The sequence below is a fragment of the Mustela nivalis genome (genome assembly GCF_964662115.1).
Source record: "Mustela nivalis genome assembly, chromosome: 19".
Taxonomy (NCBI): domain Eukaryota; kingdom Metazoa; phylum Chordata; class Mammalia; order Carnivora; family Mustelidae; genus Mustela; species Mustela nivalis.
The window spans coordinates 6,703,002-6,720,656 of record NC_139038.1 but is presented as its reverse complement, the minus strand read 5'-3'; the positions used below and the strand labels follow the sequence as shown (position 1 = coordinate 6,720,656).

At 47.8% G+C, this 17,655-nt stretch overlaps 1 protein-coding gene across 5 annotated transcripts in view; it reads right to left on the bottom strand.

Annotated features, from left to right (window-relative positions):
* Window positions 1-972: 972 nt before the first annotated feature.
* The window catches only part of TMEM225B (transmembrane protein 225B), a 30,775-nt gene continuing 14,092 nt past the window's right edge, over window positions 973-17,655 (bottom strand). For 2 of the 5 annotated variants that reach the window (XM_082712772.1, XM_082712774.1), the window contains 6 exons: window positions 13,326-13,500; window positions 11,411-11,485; window positions 9,935-10,145; window positions 8,077-8,223; window positions 6,963-7,100; window positions 973-1,329 (listed from right to left, as the gene is read on the bottom strand). In XM_082712772.1, coding sequence (XP_082568898.1) covers window positions 1,154-1,329; window positions 6,963-7,100; window positions 8,077-8,223; window positions 9,935-10,145; window positions 11,411-11,485; window positions 13,326-13,500 — 922 coding nt within the window. In that variant the 3' untranslated portion in view covers window positions 973-1,153. Of the gene's footprint in view, window positions 1,330-6,962; window positions 7,101-8,076; window positions 8,224-9,934; window positions 10,146-11,410; window positions 11,486-13,108; window positions 13,239-13,325; window positions 13,501-17,655 lie in introns of those variants that run through there. The other 3 variants (XM_082712776.1, XM_082712775.1, XM_082712773.1) reach the window with 3 other exon arrangements.

The window sequence follows — 17,655 nt, the reverse complement described above, 5'->3', positions numbered from 1 at the left end:
AGTAAGTAAATCTTTAAAAAAATATATATGAAAGTTAGAAGTTCAGAGTGCTGGTATGGACAGTTAGGGATTTTTTTTTTATATTACCCTTACTTATTTAACTTTTACAATTCAATGGGTTTTTGAATAGGTAAAACACTTACATGTTTTGTGAGTCGAAATCATATAAAAAGTTACCCGCAGAGAATTACTGCTCCTATCTCTGCCTGCCCCTTCCAGCCCATTCCTTAATCTATCTCCATAGACTTATTAGTTTATCATATAGGCTTCAAGCGTTTATTTTCAAATACTAATATTTGTATATTTTCCTTATCTTCTCCCCATTTCTTGCATGAAAGGAACTAGACCAGATACCTTTTTATCATGTAATATGTCCTAGAAAACTTTCCATGTCGGTACATAAACATCTTTCTCACTCTTTAATTTCCCCTTAAGCTAGTGTGGATGTAACATAATTTAACATGTCTCCCATTCATGGACATGTGAGTTGCTCATTTGATGTGACAAATGTACCCCTTAATATCCCTATACCTATGTCAGTTTTAAACATGTGTGTAGGTATATCTGTCAGATAAATCATTAAATTGAGAATGTTAAAGTAGGAATGCTTCTGCAGTTTTGCACACATTGTAAGAATCCCCTCAGCAGGGGTTATGTCATTTTGCACTTCCATGTACAACACGTGACTTCCCACCACCCCACAGCTTAGCCAACACAACGTTCCATCAAAATTTTGAGTTTTGGGGCGCCTGGGTGGCTCATCGGTTAAGCACCTGCTTTAGGTTCAGGTCATGATCCCAGGACCTTGGGACAGAGCCCAACATCTGGCTCTGTGCTCAGTGGGGAGTCTGCTTCTCCCTCTCCTTCTGCCACTACCCCTGTTTGTGCTCGCTCTCTCTCTCTCTCTCTCTCTCAAATAAATCAATAAAATCTTAAAAAAAAAAAAAGACAAAACGCTCAGGAAACACAGACTAATTCAAAAAACTTTTAATAAATTGCAAATACAAGCAAGACAGAATAGCTGTGAGTACAGGGTAGGGGAGCACTGATCTGAGTCACAAAGCTCCTCGGAAGCGAAGCGACAGAGACCGGCTGCCCCTTAGGCCTCCGCAGGTTCATCCAGCGGAGGACGCCGGGAGGATGCTCTCCTGGACTAGATAACCGTTTCTTCCTTCAGCAGTGTCTTCTTTTGTATGGAGCTCAGGTCTCCTCCCAAACTCTCCAGATTCTCCAGGTGGGGGACGCCCTGGGTCTCTTCGATACTCCTCCGGGAACTGGGCAACCAATGGCAGCTAAGGTAGGCTGTTTCTTGGAAGAGGCAGATGGCACCTGGGTAACAGCGGAAGTCTGGGTCAGGTTAGGGAGCGACATCAGGAATGCCCTCCTCGAATGGGACCCCCTCTGGCCTGCATCCAACCTCCCTAGTTCTCCCCTCCAACAGAGAGTATTACAGAGACAGACGGAAAACAGAATGCATCACAAGGCAAGGCAGACGAACAGATGGGTAAACTCACAGAACCAGAGCCAGTGCTCAGGGTGTCTTAGCAACCGGCTAACTATTAATAGGTAAGAAAACAAGGTTTAGGAGAGGAAGGTCAGACACAAAACCCAGGCCTCTGGATGCCCCACTCAAGACTCCTAGCAAAGTAAAAGAAAGGAAAAACAGAACTGATGTCATAAATGGAGATAGCTTGAGTGAATAATAAATGCTGTGTTAAGGTTAAGGCTAAGGGAAGGACAACTTCTATGTTCTATGTGACAGCAGATTACATACTCTCCCACTGAAAAAAAACCCAAAAACTCGATAGAAGATATTTCCTCAGAAACCTATTTGTAAATAGAGCATCAAACTGGCATCAGGGTAAGGCATTCTTAGGAAGAAAACTCTAGTGAAAACAGAAACCTAGAGAGTTTAAGCAAGCATACAATCAGCCTTCACCGTAGGGACATACACTCAACCCAGGTGACCCTGAGTTTCCATTCTTTTGGGCATTTGGGACACAAAGTGAGAGGAAAAGCCCAGGGCCTGCTCAAGATGACCAGTCTAACAAGGGTCTGCCATATGGTGCTAGAACTTCAAAGTTACCTGTATTGACTGAGAATTCATAAACAGAGGCTAGCTGTTCTGTGGGTCTGCAACCAAATTCACAATACCTGTTGTGATCCTTGGCTAGTTGTACATCCAAGCATCAAACAAGAGAAAATGCAAATCCCTCTTTGAGAAAAAAAAACACTTTAAATACAGGCTTCAACGAGCTTCTACAAAAAAAAAAAAAAACTTCCAAGGAAAATGAATCCACAAACATACCAAGAAACAAGAGCCAGTAGAAATAGCAGCCAATGGACACAGACCTGCATATCATTCAGTTGTTAAACTTAAAAGACACAAAATCAGGGCGCCTGGGTGGCTCATTGGGTTAAGCCTCTGCCTTCAGCTTAGGTCATGATCTCGGGTCCTGGGATCAAGCCCTGCATCGGTCTCTGTGCTCAGCAGGGAGCCCGCTTCCCTCTCTCTCTCTCTGCCTGCCTCTCTGAATACTTATGACCTCTGTCAAATAAATAAATCTTAAAAAAATAAGACACAGAATGCAAAGTATGCTTAACGTGAGTAATAAAAAATATATTTAGAGAATAGATTAAAAGTATAAATAAGGAAAAACAGCATAAAACTCACACGAATTAAGGGAAAATATAATTCCAGTTATAAAAACAGATTAACTTGAAATAAAAATGTAATGAATCGGTAAAGAAGCCCACCAGAAAGAGCTGGAAAGTGAATGGATGAAACTGAAGATCTGTAGGAGTTATTCAGAGGCAGCCCAGAAAGAAAAAGAGATGGAAAGCATGAAAAGACAGAGAGAGGCAGACATAGGATAGAGCGACAAAGTCTAACAGACTTTGGCGTTCCGCAAAGAAAAGAAGAGAGAAGTAAAGCACACAGAGATTTAAAAAGAGAGAGAGAGAGATTAAGATGGTTGAGAAATTTTGAAAGACCTTACTCCTCAGACTCAGTTCACACTACAAGTCATGACACAATTAGCCACACCCTGTAAGGTACCAAAGAAAGTCTGAGAGAAAACAAAGATTGCTTCAAAAAAAGAATGATATTTTTAGAGTCAACAACAATGGAAGCGGTCAAATAAGAAAAAATAATAAAATAATATCTTGAATGCTTGGGGATACTGTCAACTTCAAAATGTAAGTTCAGCAAAACTAATTTTAATAAAAATGAAAGGAAGAGGGGCACCTGGGTGGCTCAGTGGGTTAAAGCCTCTGCCTTCTGCTCAGGTCATGATCCCAGAGTTCTAGGATCGAGCCCCGGATCAGGCTCTCTGCTCAGCAGGAGCCTGCTTCCCTCTCCCTCTGCCTGCCTCTCTGCCTACTCGTGATCTCTCTCTCTGTCAAATAAATAAATAAAATCTTTTTAAAAATAAAATAAAATGTGAGTTAACTTTATTAATAACTGGATTTCTGGAAAGGTATGCTTTTGTAGCAGACCGTGTCTTTGTGGACCTTTCCACATGGCTTCGATTCTGTTTCTTGGCCTGAGAGATGCCAGCCACGTCTGTGCATTGTGTGGTCAAGCAAGGTCCATTGTTAGGCTGTCATTAAGCCACTTATAAAGACGGTTTAGAGGAGTTGTACAGGGGAAAAAATCAAAAGAAAAGTTTCCATCTATGTGTAAGCTCTGCCCCTCTGAAGCTGGCATCTGAATTGTCAGCGATGGTTCTTATCACGTTAAGTTGGAAGCAATGAGAAAGGAAAACAGTGCGTCTTGGGGCGTCTGGGTGACTCAGTGGGTTAAAGCCTCTGCTTTCAGCTCAGGTCATGATCCCAGAGTCCTGGGATCGAGCCCCGAATCGGGCTCTCTGCTTAGCGGGGAGCCTGCTTCCCCCTCTCTCTCTGCCTGCCTCCCCACCTACTTGTGATCTCTGTCTGTCAAATAAACAAATAAATAAAAATCTTTAAAAAAGCCAAAAATCAAAAAACCAGGTCGTCTAAGTGAATGAGATTGAGAACTGCCTATAGGAAGTAGGCTCTATTGTACTTTTTCCCCAGCCTTTTAAAATTAATGTAATTTTCTCCATTTAAAAAATATACTTGGGTATCTTTATCATTTCCATTTTTTGAAAACAAATTCATTATTTTCAGCTATTGTTTTGATTTTTTTATTGTGGTAAGAATACTTAACATGAGATCTACCTACTTAATGAATCTGTAAGTGCACGGTATTGTTAACTATAGGTATTATGTTGTACAGCACATCTTTAGAACTTACTTATCTTGAATAACTGAGACATTATATTCATTGAACAACATCTCATTTTGCCCTGCTAGCCACGGCAACTACGATCCTACTCTGCCTCTATGACCTTGACTATTTTGGTCATCTCATATTGCACAATCATGCAGTATTTCTCCTGTGACTAGCTTAAACTAGAACAATTCTAAATCAAAATTAAAATAATATAATCAATAAGCTTGATCTAATGTTTATAAGTGAAAAGTTCCATTCAACATCAAACATCAAAATGGACCTCCAGGGGTGTCTGGGTGGCTCAGTGGGTTAAAAGCCTCTGCCTTTGGCTCAGGTCATGATCCTGGGGTCCTGGGATCGAGCCCCACATCAGGCTCTCCGCTCAGCGGGGAGGCTGCTTCCCTCTCTCTCTCTGCCTGCCTCTCTGCCTACTTGTGATCTCTGTCTGTCAAATAAATAAATAAAATCTTTAAATAAATAAAATAAAAATAAATAAATTTTTAAAAAAGAAAACAAACTATAAAATATAAAAGTTCAAGAAAGCTAAATGCTGGACCTTTGGAAAGACTAAAAACGTGGTAAATCCAACACAAACCTGGCAATGAAAAAAGAAAAAATTAAGTATGAAAAATGAAGCACATAACTACAGATGCAGCACAAAATAAAGTTAAAAAAGAAAACATTTCGGGGCGCCTGGGTGGCTCAGTGGGTTAAGCCACTGCCTTCGGCTCCGGCCATGATCTCAGGGTCCTGGGATCGAGTCCCACATCGGGCTCTCTGCTCAGCAGGGGGCCTGCTTCCTCCTCTCTCTCTCTCTGCCTGCCTCTCTGCCTACTTGTGATCTCTCTCTGTCAAATAAATAAATAAAATCTTTTAAAAAAAAAAAGAAAAGAAAACATTTCAAGTAACTTTATGTCAATAAATTTCAAAATTTATACAAAATGTATAAACCTATAGAAATATATAAATTACCAAAACTAACTCAAGAAGAAATCAAATAGCTGAATGGTCCTATAGTCATTAAAAGAAACTGAACCATGAACTTAAAATTCTCTCACAGAGAAATACCATACTCCTTCTATAGACAAGCTTAGTTTATACAATTAAGTACTTAAGATGTTAAAAATGGGGGCGCCTGGGTGGCTTAGTGGGTTAAAGCCTCTGCCTTCAGCTCAGATCATGATCCCAGGGTCCTGGGATCGAGCTCCACATCGGGCTCTCTGCTTAGCCGGGAGCCTGCTTCCCTTCCTCTCTCTCTCCCTGCCTGCCTCTCTGCCTACTTGTGATCTCTCTCTGTCAACCAAATAAATAAAATTTTTAAAAGAAAAAAAAATGTTAAGAATGAATGAAACTTAGAGTTCCTTGCATTAATATGGAGGTTATACTGCTGTATAAACACAGTATGATTATACAAAGTTTTAAAACAAGTAATACTAAGTCCTATAATTGTTAAGGACAAACATGTGTACAGTAATAATGATTATCAGAAACTTCAGAATAATCGGTTTCTGAGGGGAGACAAGAGGACAAGATCACAAAGAGCCACATGGTTGGGAGGGGTGAAGACTTCAAGGATACTTAATATCCTACCATATTTCATAAATGTTACAAGCCCATTTTTTTCACGTTTCTGAAATGAGGATGTGCCTTACAGACTACAGCACGTTATAATTAATGATTCTTGGCATCCTTTTTTTCTTTCTCAGTGACATATAAATAAGAATGTAACTTACAAACCATGAACTCCATGAAAATATGGCTAATTCTTAAAACTATATGGTGGAAATGGGCATACAGTTTATTTTTAACCCACTGAGCTACCCAGGCACCCCAGCATACAGTTTATTTTTAATTATCTACTTCACATATGATAAATATTTTTACATATTCATTCATTACATATACATATTCAATGTATAATAAAATCAAGTTAAAATAGATTACGTCATGGGTCAGGTTAGTATAGCAGGAAGATTAGGGAAAAGGAAAAAATCAGATAGGATGGAGGGCATAGATGGTGATGGTCTATAAAGATAAAACAGGGGGCGCCTGGGTGGCTCAGTGGGTTAAAGCCTCTGCCTTCGGCTCAGGTCATGATCCCAGGGTCCTGGGATCGAGTCCCACATCAGACTCTCTGCTCGGCAGGGAGCCTGCTTCCTCCCCTCTCTCTCTGCCTGCCTCTCTGCCTGCTTGTGGTCTCTCTCTGTCAAATAAATAAATTCTTTTTTAAAAAATAAACATAAATTTAAAAAGATAAGACAGTAAGGTGATGGTGAGGTGAGGAAGATCACAGATTCCAGGACAGAGATAGAGACAGGCACAGAAACCTGTAGGAGTCAAGACAGAATAAGGTAGAATATGAAATCTGGAGGTTGGTTCTAAAGTCAAGGAAGACAAGGGTGAGAGAGAGGGCTGAGGCTCCGGAGCAGTGCTGTTCTGTAGAACTTTCTGCACTGATGGAAATTTCCACATCTGCCCCATTCAATCAATATGGCAGTTACTAGCACATTATGATGTTACCAAACACCTGAAGTGTGGTTACCATGAGTGAGGAACTGAACTTCTACAAATTTCATTTTAATTAATTAAATAGCCACAAGTAGTTAGGGACTAGAGTTTTGGACAGCACCGCTCCAGAGTGTCCTCGGCTCCGGAATCCGGACAGAGGGCAGGGAGAGAGGGGCACCAGCCCCAGGACACTCACCAGCCACTATGAACAGAACGATGGCAAAGCCAAGGACGTAGTAAGGCCACTGCACGGAGAACTGGGGGGGGCTGGGCTTCATCCTCAGATTCTGGATCTCCAGGGCATGCAGCAACAAGGCCAGGAAGGCACAGACCCCTGCAGGGTCACAGGGAGGCACTCTTGCTCTCCTCCCGTGGTTCCCACCTTTGCTCTTAATCCGACAGAGGCACGTGGTCCACACGGGGGGGGGGGGGGGGAGCCCGTAACCTCTACCCCACACGCCTGTCTTTGCCTCCATCCCAACTCATTTCAGAGCCCATATGCCTCAGTTCCCAGGGGCCCCATAACCAGAAATCCCTTTCCCAGGTCCCCTCTATGCCCGTGCTGTTGGCTGACTCCAGTTGGGGCCCCTGGGTGTGATGCTTTGGGTGCAACTCAACCTGATTCTCCCACTGTGAGCATTCCACCTTCTCCCTGTGATGGGAGTCTCCCGGGGCAGGGCCTTGGCCAGCCTTTTAAAGTCAAGGTTCCAGGGGCGCCTGGGTGGCGCAGTGGGTTAAGCTGCTGCCTTCAGCTCAGGTCATGATCTCAGCGTTCTGGGATCAAGTCCCACATTGGGCTCTCTGCTCAGCAGGGAGCCTGCTTCCTTCTCTCTCTGCCTGCCTCTCTGCCTACTTGTAATCTCTCTCTGTCAAATAAATAAATAAAATCTTTTAAGTCAAGGTTCCAAAGGGCAGAGATGGTGTCTTCCGTCCACTCATCCAAGAAACACTTGTATTTCACTCATATTCTATATTTCACTTCCACATTGTCATTCTGCACCAGATTCTATGACAGTGGCCAGGATAGAGATGATGGCCAAAAAAGAACCCCAGACTGATGACCCCAAGCCAACGCAGTAAGGGCTGTGCTAGCTGTAGTGCAGGGGCCCACGCGGCCCCCGGGGAGAGCGACCACCCTCCTGGGGGGCAGGCAGCCTCAGAGAAGGCAGCAGGTAAGAGGGGCCCTAAAAACTCCCTCTCTCCTGACATCACGGACACCAACCATCTCCCTGCTTTGGGGTCCCCCCACCCTGACCCCTTCCCAAGGCCGAGGCGTGCCTGAGGACAAGGCCTGCCTGCCTCTTCCACACCTGTGAGGAAGCTGATGAAGGCTGACACCAGATTGTGCCTCCAGGTCCTGGGAAACAGTTGAGACGCAAAGGACACCAGGACGAAGGTGGTGAGGAAAGACAGGACAACCGCAGACAGCAGGAAAATGCGGCCGAGAATGATGTACACTGCGGGGGAGGGAAGCTGAGCTGCAGCTGGAAACCCTGACCGGGGACCGGGGACAGAGCCCCGCAGAGCCTGCAGAGAAGGCCCCCGGAGCTCGCCACCCTCAGTCCCACAGTGCGGCCTGGGACCACGGCTCCAACCCCACCACTTGGCCTCCGAGAAGGCTCTGGTTCCAACATTTTGTTCCCCATGACATGGAAGTGTATGGGGGGGGAAAAAAACTAGATGGACAAACGGTCTTTTCAATAAACAATAAAAATTATATAAAAGTTGTGTGTGGAGGGTGCCTGGGTGGCTCAGAGGGTTAAGCCTCTACCTTCGGCTCAGGTCATGATCTTAGGGTCCTGGGATCGAGTCCCACATCGGGCTCTCTGCTCAGCAGGGAGCCTGCTTCCCCACCCCGCCTCTGCCTGCGGCTCTGCCTACTTGTGATCTCTCTCTCTCTGTCAAATAAATAAAATAAAATCTTTAAAAAAAAAAATAAGTGGTGTGTGTCAATGTGAAGAATTGTATCAGTATTGGTCACCCTGAAATAAGCCCTTGGTAGAAAATCAGAACTTATGCGGTTAAGATGTTCTGAACTCTGCGGGGGTGGGGGGGTGGGGGTAATGCTTATTTATTTATCCCAGTTAACAGAAGTAATGAAATAGATCTAAAGTGGCAGAGCCAGGGTCTCGATGATCCCCTACAATTGGCATGACTCAGACACACATTAACACACGTCTGTACGCCCTCCTAAGCACGGAGAGATGGACAGCTAGGGGTGGGACAAAAAGACAAAGGTATTGCTAAAGACCCAAATGTTCTAGAATCTACTCTGGGGTTAAACCAATGGTTCTCAATCGGGTGCAGTTTTATAGCCCCCGCTGGGGATATCTGGCCATGCTAAGAGGTCATTTTAGTTGTCGCAACTGAGGGCATCAATCGGGTCAGAGGGGGTAAAGGTGCCATTAACTGTCCTGCGTGGAACAGGAGCGCTCCCACAACAGAGTATCCAGCCGAAGTGTGAGCAGTGCTGAGGCTGAGGAGCCCCAGGTCGAAGAGCACACACAGCATGGCCCGTCTTCCCCAAAGAGGTTTCTCCTCTTCAGGAGAGAGTCCCTAAGGACCCTTCCCCAAAGAGGCTCACCCCTTTTCCAACACAGACATCCTCCTGACCTCCCTAAGTCCCTTGTAAAACGCAGCCTCAAGTGCATCCATGGCCCACTGGGCTCCTATCTGCCTGCTCTCCCTTGAGAATGTGGTACTCGGGCCTGAGCAGGTTGCCACCTGCAGTCGGACAGGTGTTCAGCACAGGCAACAAGTGGGGGCTGAAATCCAGCCTGGGTTCTCCTAACAAGGCTGTTCCCCAGCTGGGAGCTGGGCCCACCAAAAAGGGTCCCTTGTCGGGGGGCTAACAGCAGCCCTGGGAGGTGTTGGAGCCTCACATAGTAGGGCAAGACCCCTGCCCCTCCATCCTAGGTAAAGCCACTCCTACCCCAGAAATCAACTTCCTTGCAGACACATTTGCTCCTGACCCCGGTGGTCGACTTGATACTATTAACTTTTTGCTAGCCACGTACTTTCCTCTAACCTAGAGAGCAGAGACTCAGAAAATGTCCTTACGCACTTACTAAATTCTGTCCTCTCTGACTCCATCTGGTCCTCTGTCACCCAAGTCCCCCTGCTGGCCCCATCTCCCCCTGTCCTGTCCCTGCCTCCATCCTTCCTTACCTGATAAGGGTCGAGGCTTCCAGCACTTGATATGGAAGCAGTTCTCAAACAGGCCACTGAAAAACACCTCGTGGGACTCCTCGTTTACCAGCCGTACCCAGAAGGGAAAGATGGAGACCAGCAGTATGAGCAGGTAGCCCAGGGAGGTCAAGGCTGGGGCTATGGCCCACGTGAATCCCTTCACATCCTTGTTCTCTAAAGTCATCATCACCTGTTCAAGGGAAAAGTGAGGGCTTCTCATGCGGAACAGGGGAAGGAGATGACTCCTGCAGAAATATTAGCACATACGTGAGGCTCGGGAAATGTTGATTTCGTGGCCTGGATCAACTTGAAAACCTTACAGACCGCTTCAGCAGACCTAAAATATGCACGAAACGTTTTCTGCCACTGAGTCACTAGGGGATCTTCGGCAAGTAGGGTCCCTTCTCTGAGCCCCAATTTCCACCTCAATAAATGATGTTGGACTAGGCCAGTCCCAAAGCCCCGCCAACCCTAAAGTTCTCACCGCTTGATTCTGTTAACAATCACCCCACCTGCAAAGACCCCCTGCACTGTGCTCCACAGGCAGCTAACAGCCAATAGCTTTGGGGATTTCAGGATGACAATGGGGGTGGTCATTAGGCCGGGGTCTGAAGTGCAGAGAATGAGTGGGCTGCTCTCCCTGGTCCACACCCTGTGCAATCCCCCCAGGCACTGGAGCCTCTCCATGGTCCGAGGCAGACCCCCCCCCCGCCCTGCAGCCGGGGTAGGGAGTGTCTCTGAGGCTGCGGGACCCGCAGAGTGCGGGGTGCGCTCATGCACACACACACCCCAAAATCTGCTATTTATAAACGCGTGAACACAGCTACTCCTGAGTGCTGTCAGACTCGTTTGGAAACAGCCTCCTGCGCTTTCCCCTCCTTCCTGTCACTAGCTTCTCTTCTTCCCACCTGAATAATCCTTCGCTCTGTCCAAAGCTCCCCTTAGATCTTCCCTCCACCCCCCAGGCCACACCGCTCAGTCACCTCACTGCTGGGCCTCAGTTTCCTTGCTCTAAAATGATGGAGTTAGGCAGTCCGGAGAGCAGTCCTAGCTCTACAGCCCTCTGGTCGGAGCCATCCTGACCCCCTTGCTCCACGTGGGACCAACTCCTCTAGACACTGTCAGCAGATGGTCTGCACCCCGGCCTGTTCCCCCGCAACCTCAACTTGCCTGAAATAGCCTTTCGTGTTTTCCCTGCTTTGGTCACGCTCCATCACCACAGGACCCCTCCATCTCATCGGCCGTCCGCCCAGGAAGTCCCCAAGCCCCTGCCCTTCCTGCCCCACGCACACAGGTCTCCCTCCCAAGCAGCTCCAGCGTCAGTGCGGTCCTTCCCTCCCCAGAGTGGGGTGGGGGGGGGCCCTCTGCCTCTCCCATAAAGCTCTGCTTGGCCCCATCCATGGCACCCAGCCCTCCCAGCCACCAGCCACCACCTGTCAATCCGTCCACACTTACCGGACGCCCCATGCCCAGCTTAGGCCAGAGGCAGTGATTCAGGGATGAAAAAAGGAACTTGCAGGCTCTTGGTAACTAGAGGGGAGAAAGACACAAAAAACAGGTCACTGGGTACAAAGCTTTCCTCCCCCCTACCTGGGTGACTTCAGGGCCAGATGTACCCCAGCATGCCACCTCTTATCTGACACCCCCCCCCAACCTGGCAGCTCTCCAGTGAGGAGGACCTTGCCAGCCTTCTGGAACAGCCCTTAGCATGGGGATTAGACCACTGCACCCCATCGACATGCAACTTGGGGGATGCACTGATCTCGGCCAGACTCAAAGGACCCTAGACATGTTAATACAACAGGGAATCTGTAGACCCCTTTGTACTGTTGAAACGGAGAACAGGAGAGAAAGACGCACCACTGTAGGTCAGCACAGGGGCAAAGGACCAGAGGCCCACACAGCTGCCCCTCCCTCCCACTTCAGGCCTCAGGCCCAGAGTTCAGCTTGGTGACTTTCAAATCAGGAACCAGTGAATTCTTCCTAATAGATAAGCTCATTTGCATGAGTGAGAAAGAGAGAGTGAATGGGGGTGGGTGGGTTACAGAATTGCTAAAACTTTTAATTTTGCCAAAAGCATGCAAAACAGGAACACTTGGGTGGCTCAGCGGGTTCAGCCTCCACCACGGGCTGAGGTCCCAATCCCAGGGTCCTGGGATCCAGTCCTGCCTGGGGCACCTTGCTCAACAGGGAGCCTGCTTCTCCCTCTCCCTCTGCTGCTCCCCCTGCTTGTGGTCGCTTTCTATCTCTCTCAAATAAATAAAATCTTTAATTTAAAAAAAAAAAAAAGGCATTCCAAACAAAACAAAAACAACTGTCAGTGACGCAACTATCACACTGTTTCAATTATTATTTTAAAAGGACCCAGGAGGGCGCCTGGGTGGCTCAGTGGGTTAAGCCGCTGCCTTCGGCTCAGGTCATGATCTCAGGGTCCTGGAATCGAGTCCCACATCAGGCTCTCTGCTCAGCGGGGAGCCTGCTTCCTCCTCTCTCTCTCTGCCTGCCTCTCTGCCTACTTGTGATCTCTGTCTCTGTCAAATAAATAAATAAATAAATCTTTTTTAAAATAAATAAATAAAAGGACCCAGGAAAGTAAAAGAGTTTGCAGCTTGGTGGAGCCTGAACCAGCCCGGAGCCGCGGGCCTGGGGGAGCTTCCTCAATCGGGGTTCCCTCTGGGAGAGTCCCTGAGCCACCCTGCAGCAGCCTGGATGCTGCCCTGTTCCCTCCCGAGGCCCCGCGCAAGCCCCGGGGTCAGCAGGGAGCTGTACTGGGAATGAAAGGGATGGACGAAAGAAAGTACATCTGGTCGGAACAGTGGGGGTACCTGTCAGGGCCACAGGAGCCTCAGCCCCTTTCCCACCAGTGATTCGGGGCAACCTGGGCAGCAAACTGACCCCGGTTTGTTCAGAGGATCCTTCCTGCCAACAAGCTTCCTTGGCCCTTCTCTGGCCCCAAAGCCACGGGGACATTTTCCAGACCCCAAAATGGACCCAGATCTGACCATCCGCCCGCATCCCACAGTGGGTCCCAACAGCCCGTAGGGTTCTGTGCGGCCTGGAGGTGGAGGGTTGGGGTCCCTTCTCACAACCCCTTATCCGCGGGAACACCCTGCCCCTCGCTCCCCCCGCGGCCTCCCTTCCCGCCTTGCGAACCGTCAGGGTCTCCCGGTCTCCGGGGCAGGGCTTCCCTCCTGGAGGGCCCCTCACCCGCGCCTTGGTCCCCCGGCCCGGAGTTTCGAGCTTCCGTTGGGCCCGGAGGCCCGGAGCGAGAGGATGCGCGGTCTGCGGACGGAGCCCACGGAGCCCGCGGGGCGCTGCGGAGGGGGGCAGGGACCCTCCGGGCCTGCGACCGCAGCCGCCCGCCCCTCACCTGGCTCTCGGCTGGGCAGTCCCTGGCCTCCGCAGCTGTTCGCGGTGGGTGCGCTGATGGAGGTGGAAGCGATCCGGAGCCGGGCAGATCTGAATTCGAATTCCAGCTCTGCCATTCCCAGGAGGGTGACCTTGGGTAAGTTATTTCTCCTTCCTGGGTGTCAGTTTTCTTATTTCTGAAACAGGAATGGTAATATAACTCCTCCTGCCGGGTGGCTGAAGGAGCACTTCAGACAGTATTAGGGAATTAAATTCTTTTTCTTAGGTATGTTACTAGGGTCACAATGATGTAGAACCACCTTCCTCTTAGGAGAAGCATGACATTGTACTTAGGGGTGAAGGTTATATCCACGTTCACTTTCAAGTAATTCAGAAAAAAGTATATGGATAGAAAGCAGGTACCAGAAAACAGTAATAATTATTAATCTGAGTAATTATACTTTTTTCCAGCTTTTTGGCATATTGAAATCTCTCAGATAAAATTATTGTTTAAGAACATATACACAGCAAGGCGCCTGGGTGGCTCAGTGGGTTAAAGCCTCTGCCTTCAGCTCAGGTTATGATCCCAGGGTCCTGGGATCAAGCCCCGCATCAGGCTCTCTAGCTCTCTACTCAGCAGGGAGTCTGCTTCCGCTCTCTCCCTACCTGCCTCTCTGCCTACTTGTGATCTCTTGTCAAATAAATAAATAAAATCTTTAAAAAAAAAAAAAAAAAGGACATAAACACAGCTGGATGCTAAACTTGGGTTTATCATTCAGCTACGCATTGCTTTCTCCAATGACAGATAAGATGTTCACTGTATACAGTCCTTACCCTCATGGAGCTTGCAATCTAGCACAGAGACAAGTAACTGAATAATTCTTTCTTTTTTTTTTTTTTTTTCAGATGTTATCAGTGCACAAAGGAACATAGCTACAGGGATTGCAGAGGCAAATGCGGTGCAAGGGAAGACCTGCAAGGGGGCAGGATTTCAACGGAATCTTATCCCCAATAGGGGACTGCATTGTGCAAAGGTTTTCACTGGCTCTACAGCAAGAACTACTATACCGGGCACACACGTGTGCACCTGCACACAGAAAAGCTTCACTTTTGCATTGCACTCAAGGAATGCAAATATCCTTCTCTGGTCCTGCCTAATTTTTTCTTTTACCCTCAGTGCTGGTTGCAACTTACTATGATAAATTAATTTATGACCCATTAGTTGCTTTGACTTACATTTGAAAAATACTGTGTTCAGGGGCCCAACAAATTTTAAAATGACTGGAAGGAGTACCCCCAAGAGGACTGAGGAAATCAATGGGCAGTGCTGGGACGTGAAGGGTCTTGTAGAATTTCATCCTAAGGGCCACGACAGGTGAAATGAAAGCAGTCATGTTTGGATGGCAGTACCCAAATTCCTCTTCCTCCTCCCATCTTCCCTTTGCCCAGACTCCTACCTCTTTAACCAGAGCACAGGAAATGCCTCTCACCCAGGGGTCCCAAGGCTATATACACAGCAAGGCTAGGGGCTACCAGGCCAGCCGCCACTAGGACTGGAAATTCTAGAATGTGTGCATAGGTTTAGGTTATAGCATCCTCTAGAAATATTTTAATATTTTCCCAGCTCCAGGGTAGAGGATGGACAACGGAAGAGTAATTGCCTGCTGGAAAATGGGGTGACCCCCCTGAACTGGGGCTCTGACTTCCCCTAGGCTCTGTGCTTCCTTCGGCCAGAGTTTCAAAGGGAAAACCCAAGCACCCAAACTGTAGTTTTACCAGGTACAGAACTGGGAAGTGAGCAGGCGTCTGCTCCCTCCCCACCAGACCGAGCTTACTGCCCTCAGGGAACCCCCCCTCAAAAGCTGGCTCCAAATCCAAGGCCAGAGCCCCCTCCCACAGCTCCTTCCTCCTGGGACACCCTGTCTCCACTTTCACATGGGGCCCCTGATGCACTCCACAGTCCCAGCCCCGTCCTCTTACTAGGCTTTAGTGACTGAGGCACAGATCCTTTGTGGTCTTTTTGTGTCCTTCTCTCAGCACCTGTAAAGCATTAATATCCCCTGTCATGGGTTCTCAACCTTAGGTGCACATTAGAATTACCTGGGAACTTGCAAAATGCCAATATCCAGGCCAAACACCACACCATAAAATCTCTGAGACTGGGACCGAGGCAATAGTCTTCTGACACCAAATCATAGTGTGCACAGTATGCAGCCTAAGTTAAGAATTCCTGCTCTAGGGACACCTGGGTGGCTCAGTTGGTTAAGCAGCTGCCTTCGGCTCGGGTCGTGATCCCAGCGTCCTGGGATTGAGTCCCACATCGGGCTCCTTGCTCAGCAAGGAGCCGCCTTCTCCCTCTGCCTCTGCCTGCCACTCTGTCTGCCTGTGCTAGCTCTCGCGCTCTCTCTCTCTCTCTCTGACAAATAAATAAATAATCTTTTAAAAAAAAAGAATTCCTGGGGCGCCTGGGTGGCTCAGTGGGTTAAAGCCTCTGCCTTCGGCTCAGGTCATGATCCCAGGGTGCTGGGATCGAGCCCCGCATCAGGCTCTCTGCTCGGCAGGGAGACTGCTTCCTCCTCCTCTCTCTGTCTCTCTCTGTGTGCCTCTCTGCCTACTTGTGATCTCTGTCAAATAAATAAAATCTTAAAAAAAAAAAAAAAAAAGAATTCCTGCTCTACTCTACTGGGTCCTGTTGCAGCTAGGAGGTATGAGGGACCAGGAAGGTGGGGTTACTATGGCGTCAGGTGACCAGTCATCCCTGTTCGCCCAGGACTGAACATTTCCTGGTGTGGAATGTTCAGTACTAAGACAGAGAAAGGCCTAACCAACAACTGGGCTGAGTGGTTGCCCTTGTGTTTACCTGAGATCTAAGAGCTTGGTCAGTTGCCACTTGTAATGGTTGTGCCCAAAGAAGCAGAGCCCCCACTTTAGTGTTTTGTTTTTTCTTTTTTTTTTTTAACATTTTATTTAAGTGATCTCGATACCCAACATAGGGCTTGAACTTACAACTCCAAGATCAAGTCACATGCTCTACTGACTGAGCGAGCCAGGCATCTCCCCCGACCACACACACACACACACACACACACCAACCTCAGTGCTTTTGATGCTGCTAGACAAACTCTTTTCTCCCCTTTCCTGGTCTCCACAAACACCTCTGCCCTTTGAAGCCTGGCCTTTGACCCCACGCACTTGCCTTGTCCTGGGGTGCCCCTCTCTGTTATTCTCCGCCAATCAGAATCCTGCCCAGCTTTCAACCCCAACTCATCAAGCCCTGCCTTATCCCTGACACATCTCAAGACCCCACAGAAGGAAAGATCCCTTTCTGTGGTGAAGGGCATGGGGATGGATTCAAGGAGGGTCATGTGTCGAGTGCATAAGTGGGCACTTGAGCTCAGACCCGAGCTCACAGAGGGCAAGTCCATTCTCAGGACATCCAGATGCAAGGCGGTTCTTAGAGCAAGGTGACCCTCAGTGAGTGCTGATAACCACCTATCGATTACAGAGGGAGAAAAGTAGAGGAGTGCAGACAGGAGATCTGAAATAAAGAAGACTGTGGTGTCTGGTAAACAGATTCATTCCAGAGCCATTCACTCAGTACCCGCTGTGTGCACAGCACCAGACCAGACTTGGGGGCTATGAGACTGGCAATTTTCCATTTTAAGAGTCCACATTGTGGGACGCCTGGGTGGCTCAGTTGGTTGGACGACTGCCTTCGGCTCAGGTCATGATCCTGGAGTCCCGGGATCGAGTCCCGCATCGGGCTCCCAGCTCCATGGGAAGTCTGCTTCTCTCACTGACCTTCTCCTCGTTCATGCTCTCTCTCACTGTCTCTCTCTCAAGTAAATAAATAAAATCTTTAAAAAAAAAAAAAGTCCACATTGTAAGTATAATTTTCATTGATAGCTTAGATAATCATTAATCCAAACTAACTGGAAGAAACATAATCTGATTTTTTGTAACCAAAAATGAGCATTTACTTGGAGTGCTCAGTGGGTTAAGCATCCAACTCTTGATCTCAGCTCAGGTCTTGATCTCAGGGATGTGAGTTTGACGGCCCTCACCCCACCCCACCCCAACCCCCGCTGGGCTCCATGCCCAGCATGGAGCCTACTTTAAAAAAAAAGAAAAAAAATTTTTTTAAAGCACTTACAACAAAGTAGATATTTCTTTCAGATACCTAACTTAACAATATACTACCCAGTAGAGGTGTTTTTGGAATTTATTTTTTTTTTGGGGGGGGGTGAAGATTTATTTATTTATTTGACAGACAGAGATCACAAGTAGGCAGAGAGGCAAGGCAGAGAGAGAGGAGGAAGCAGGCTCCCCGTGGAGCAGAGAGCCCGATGTGG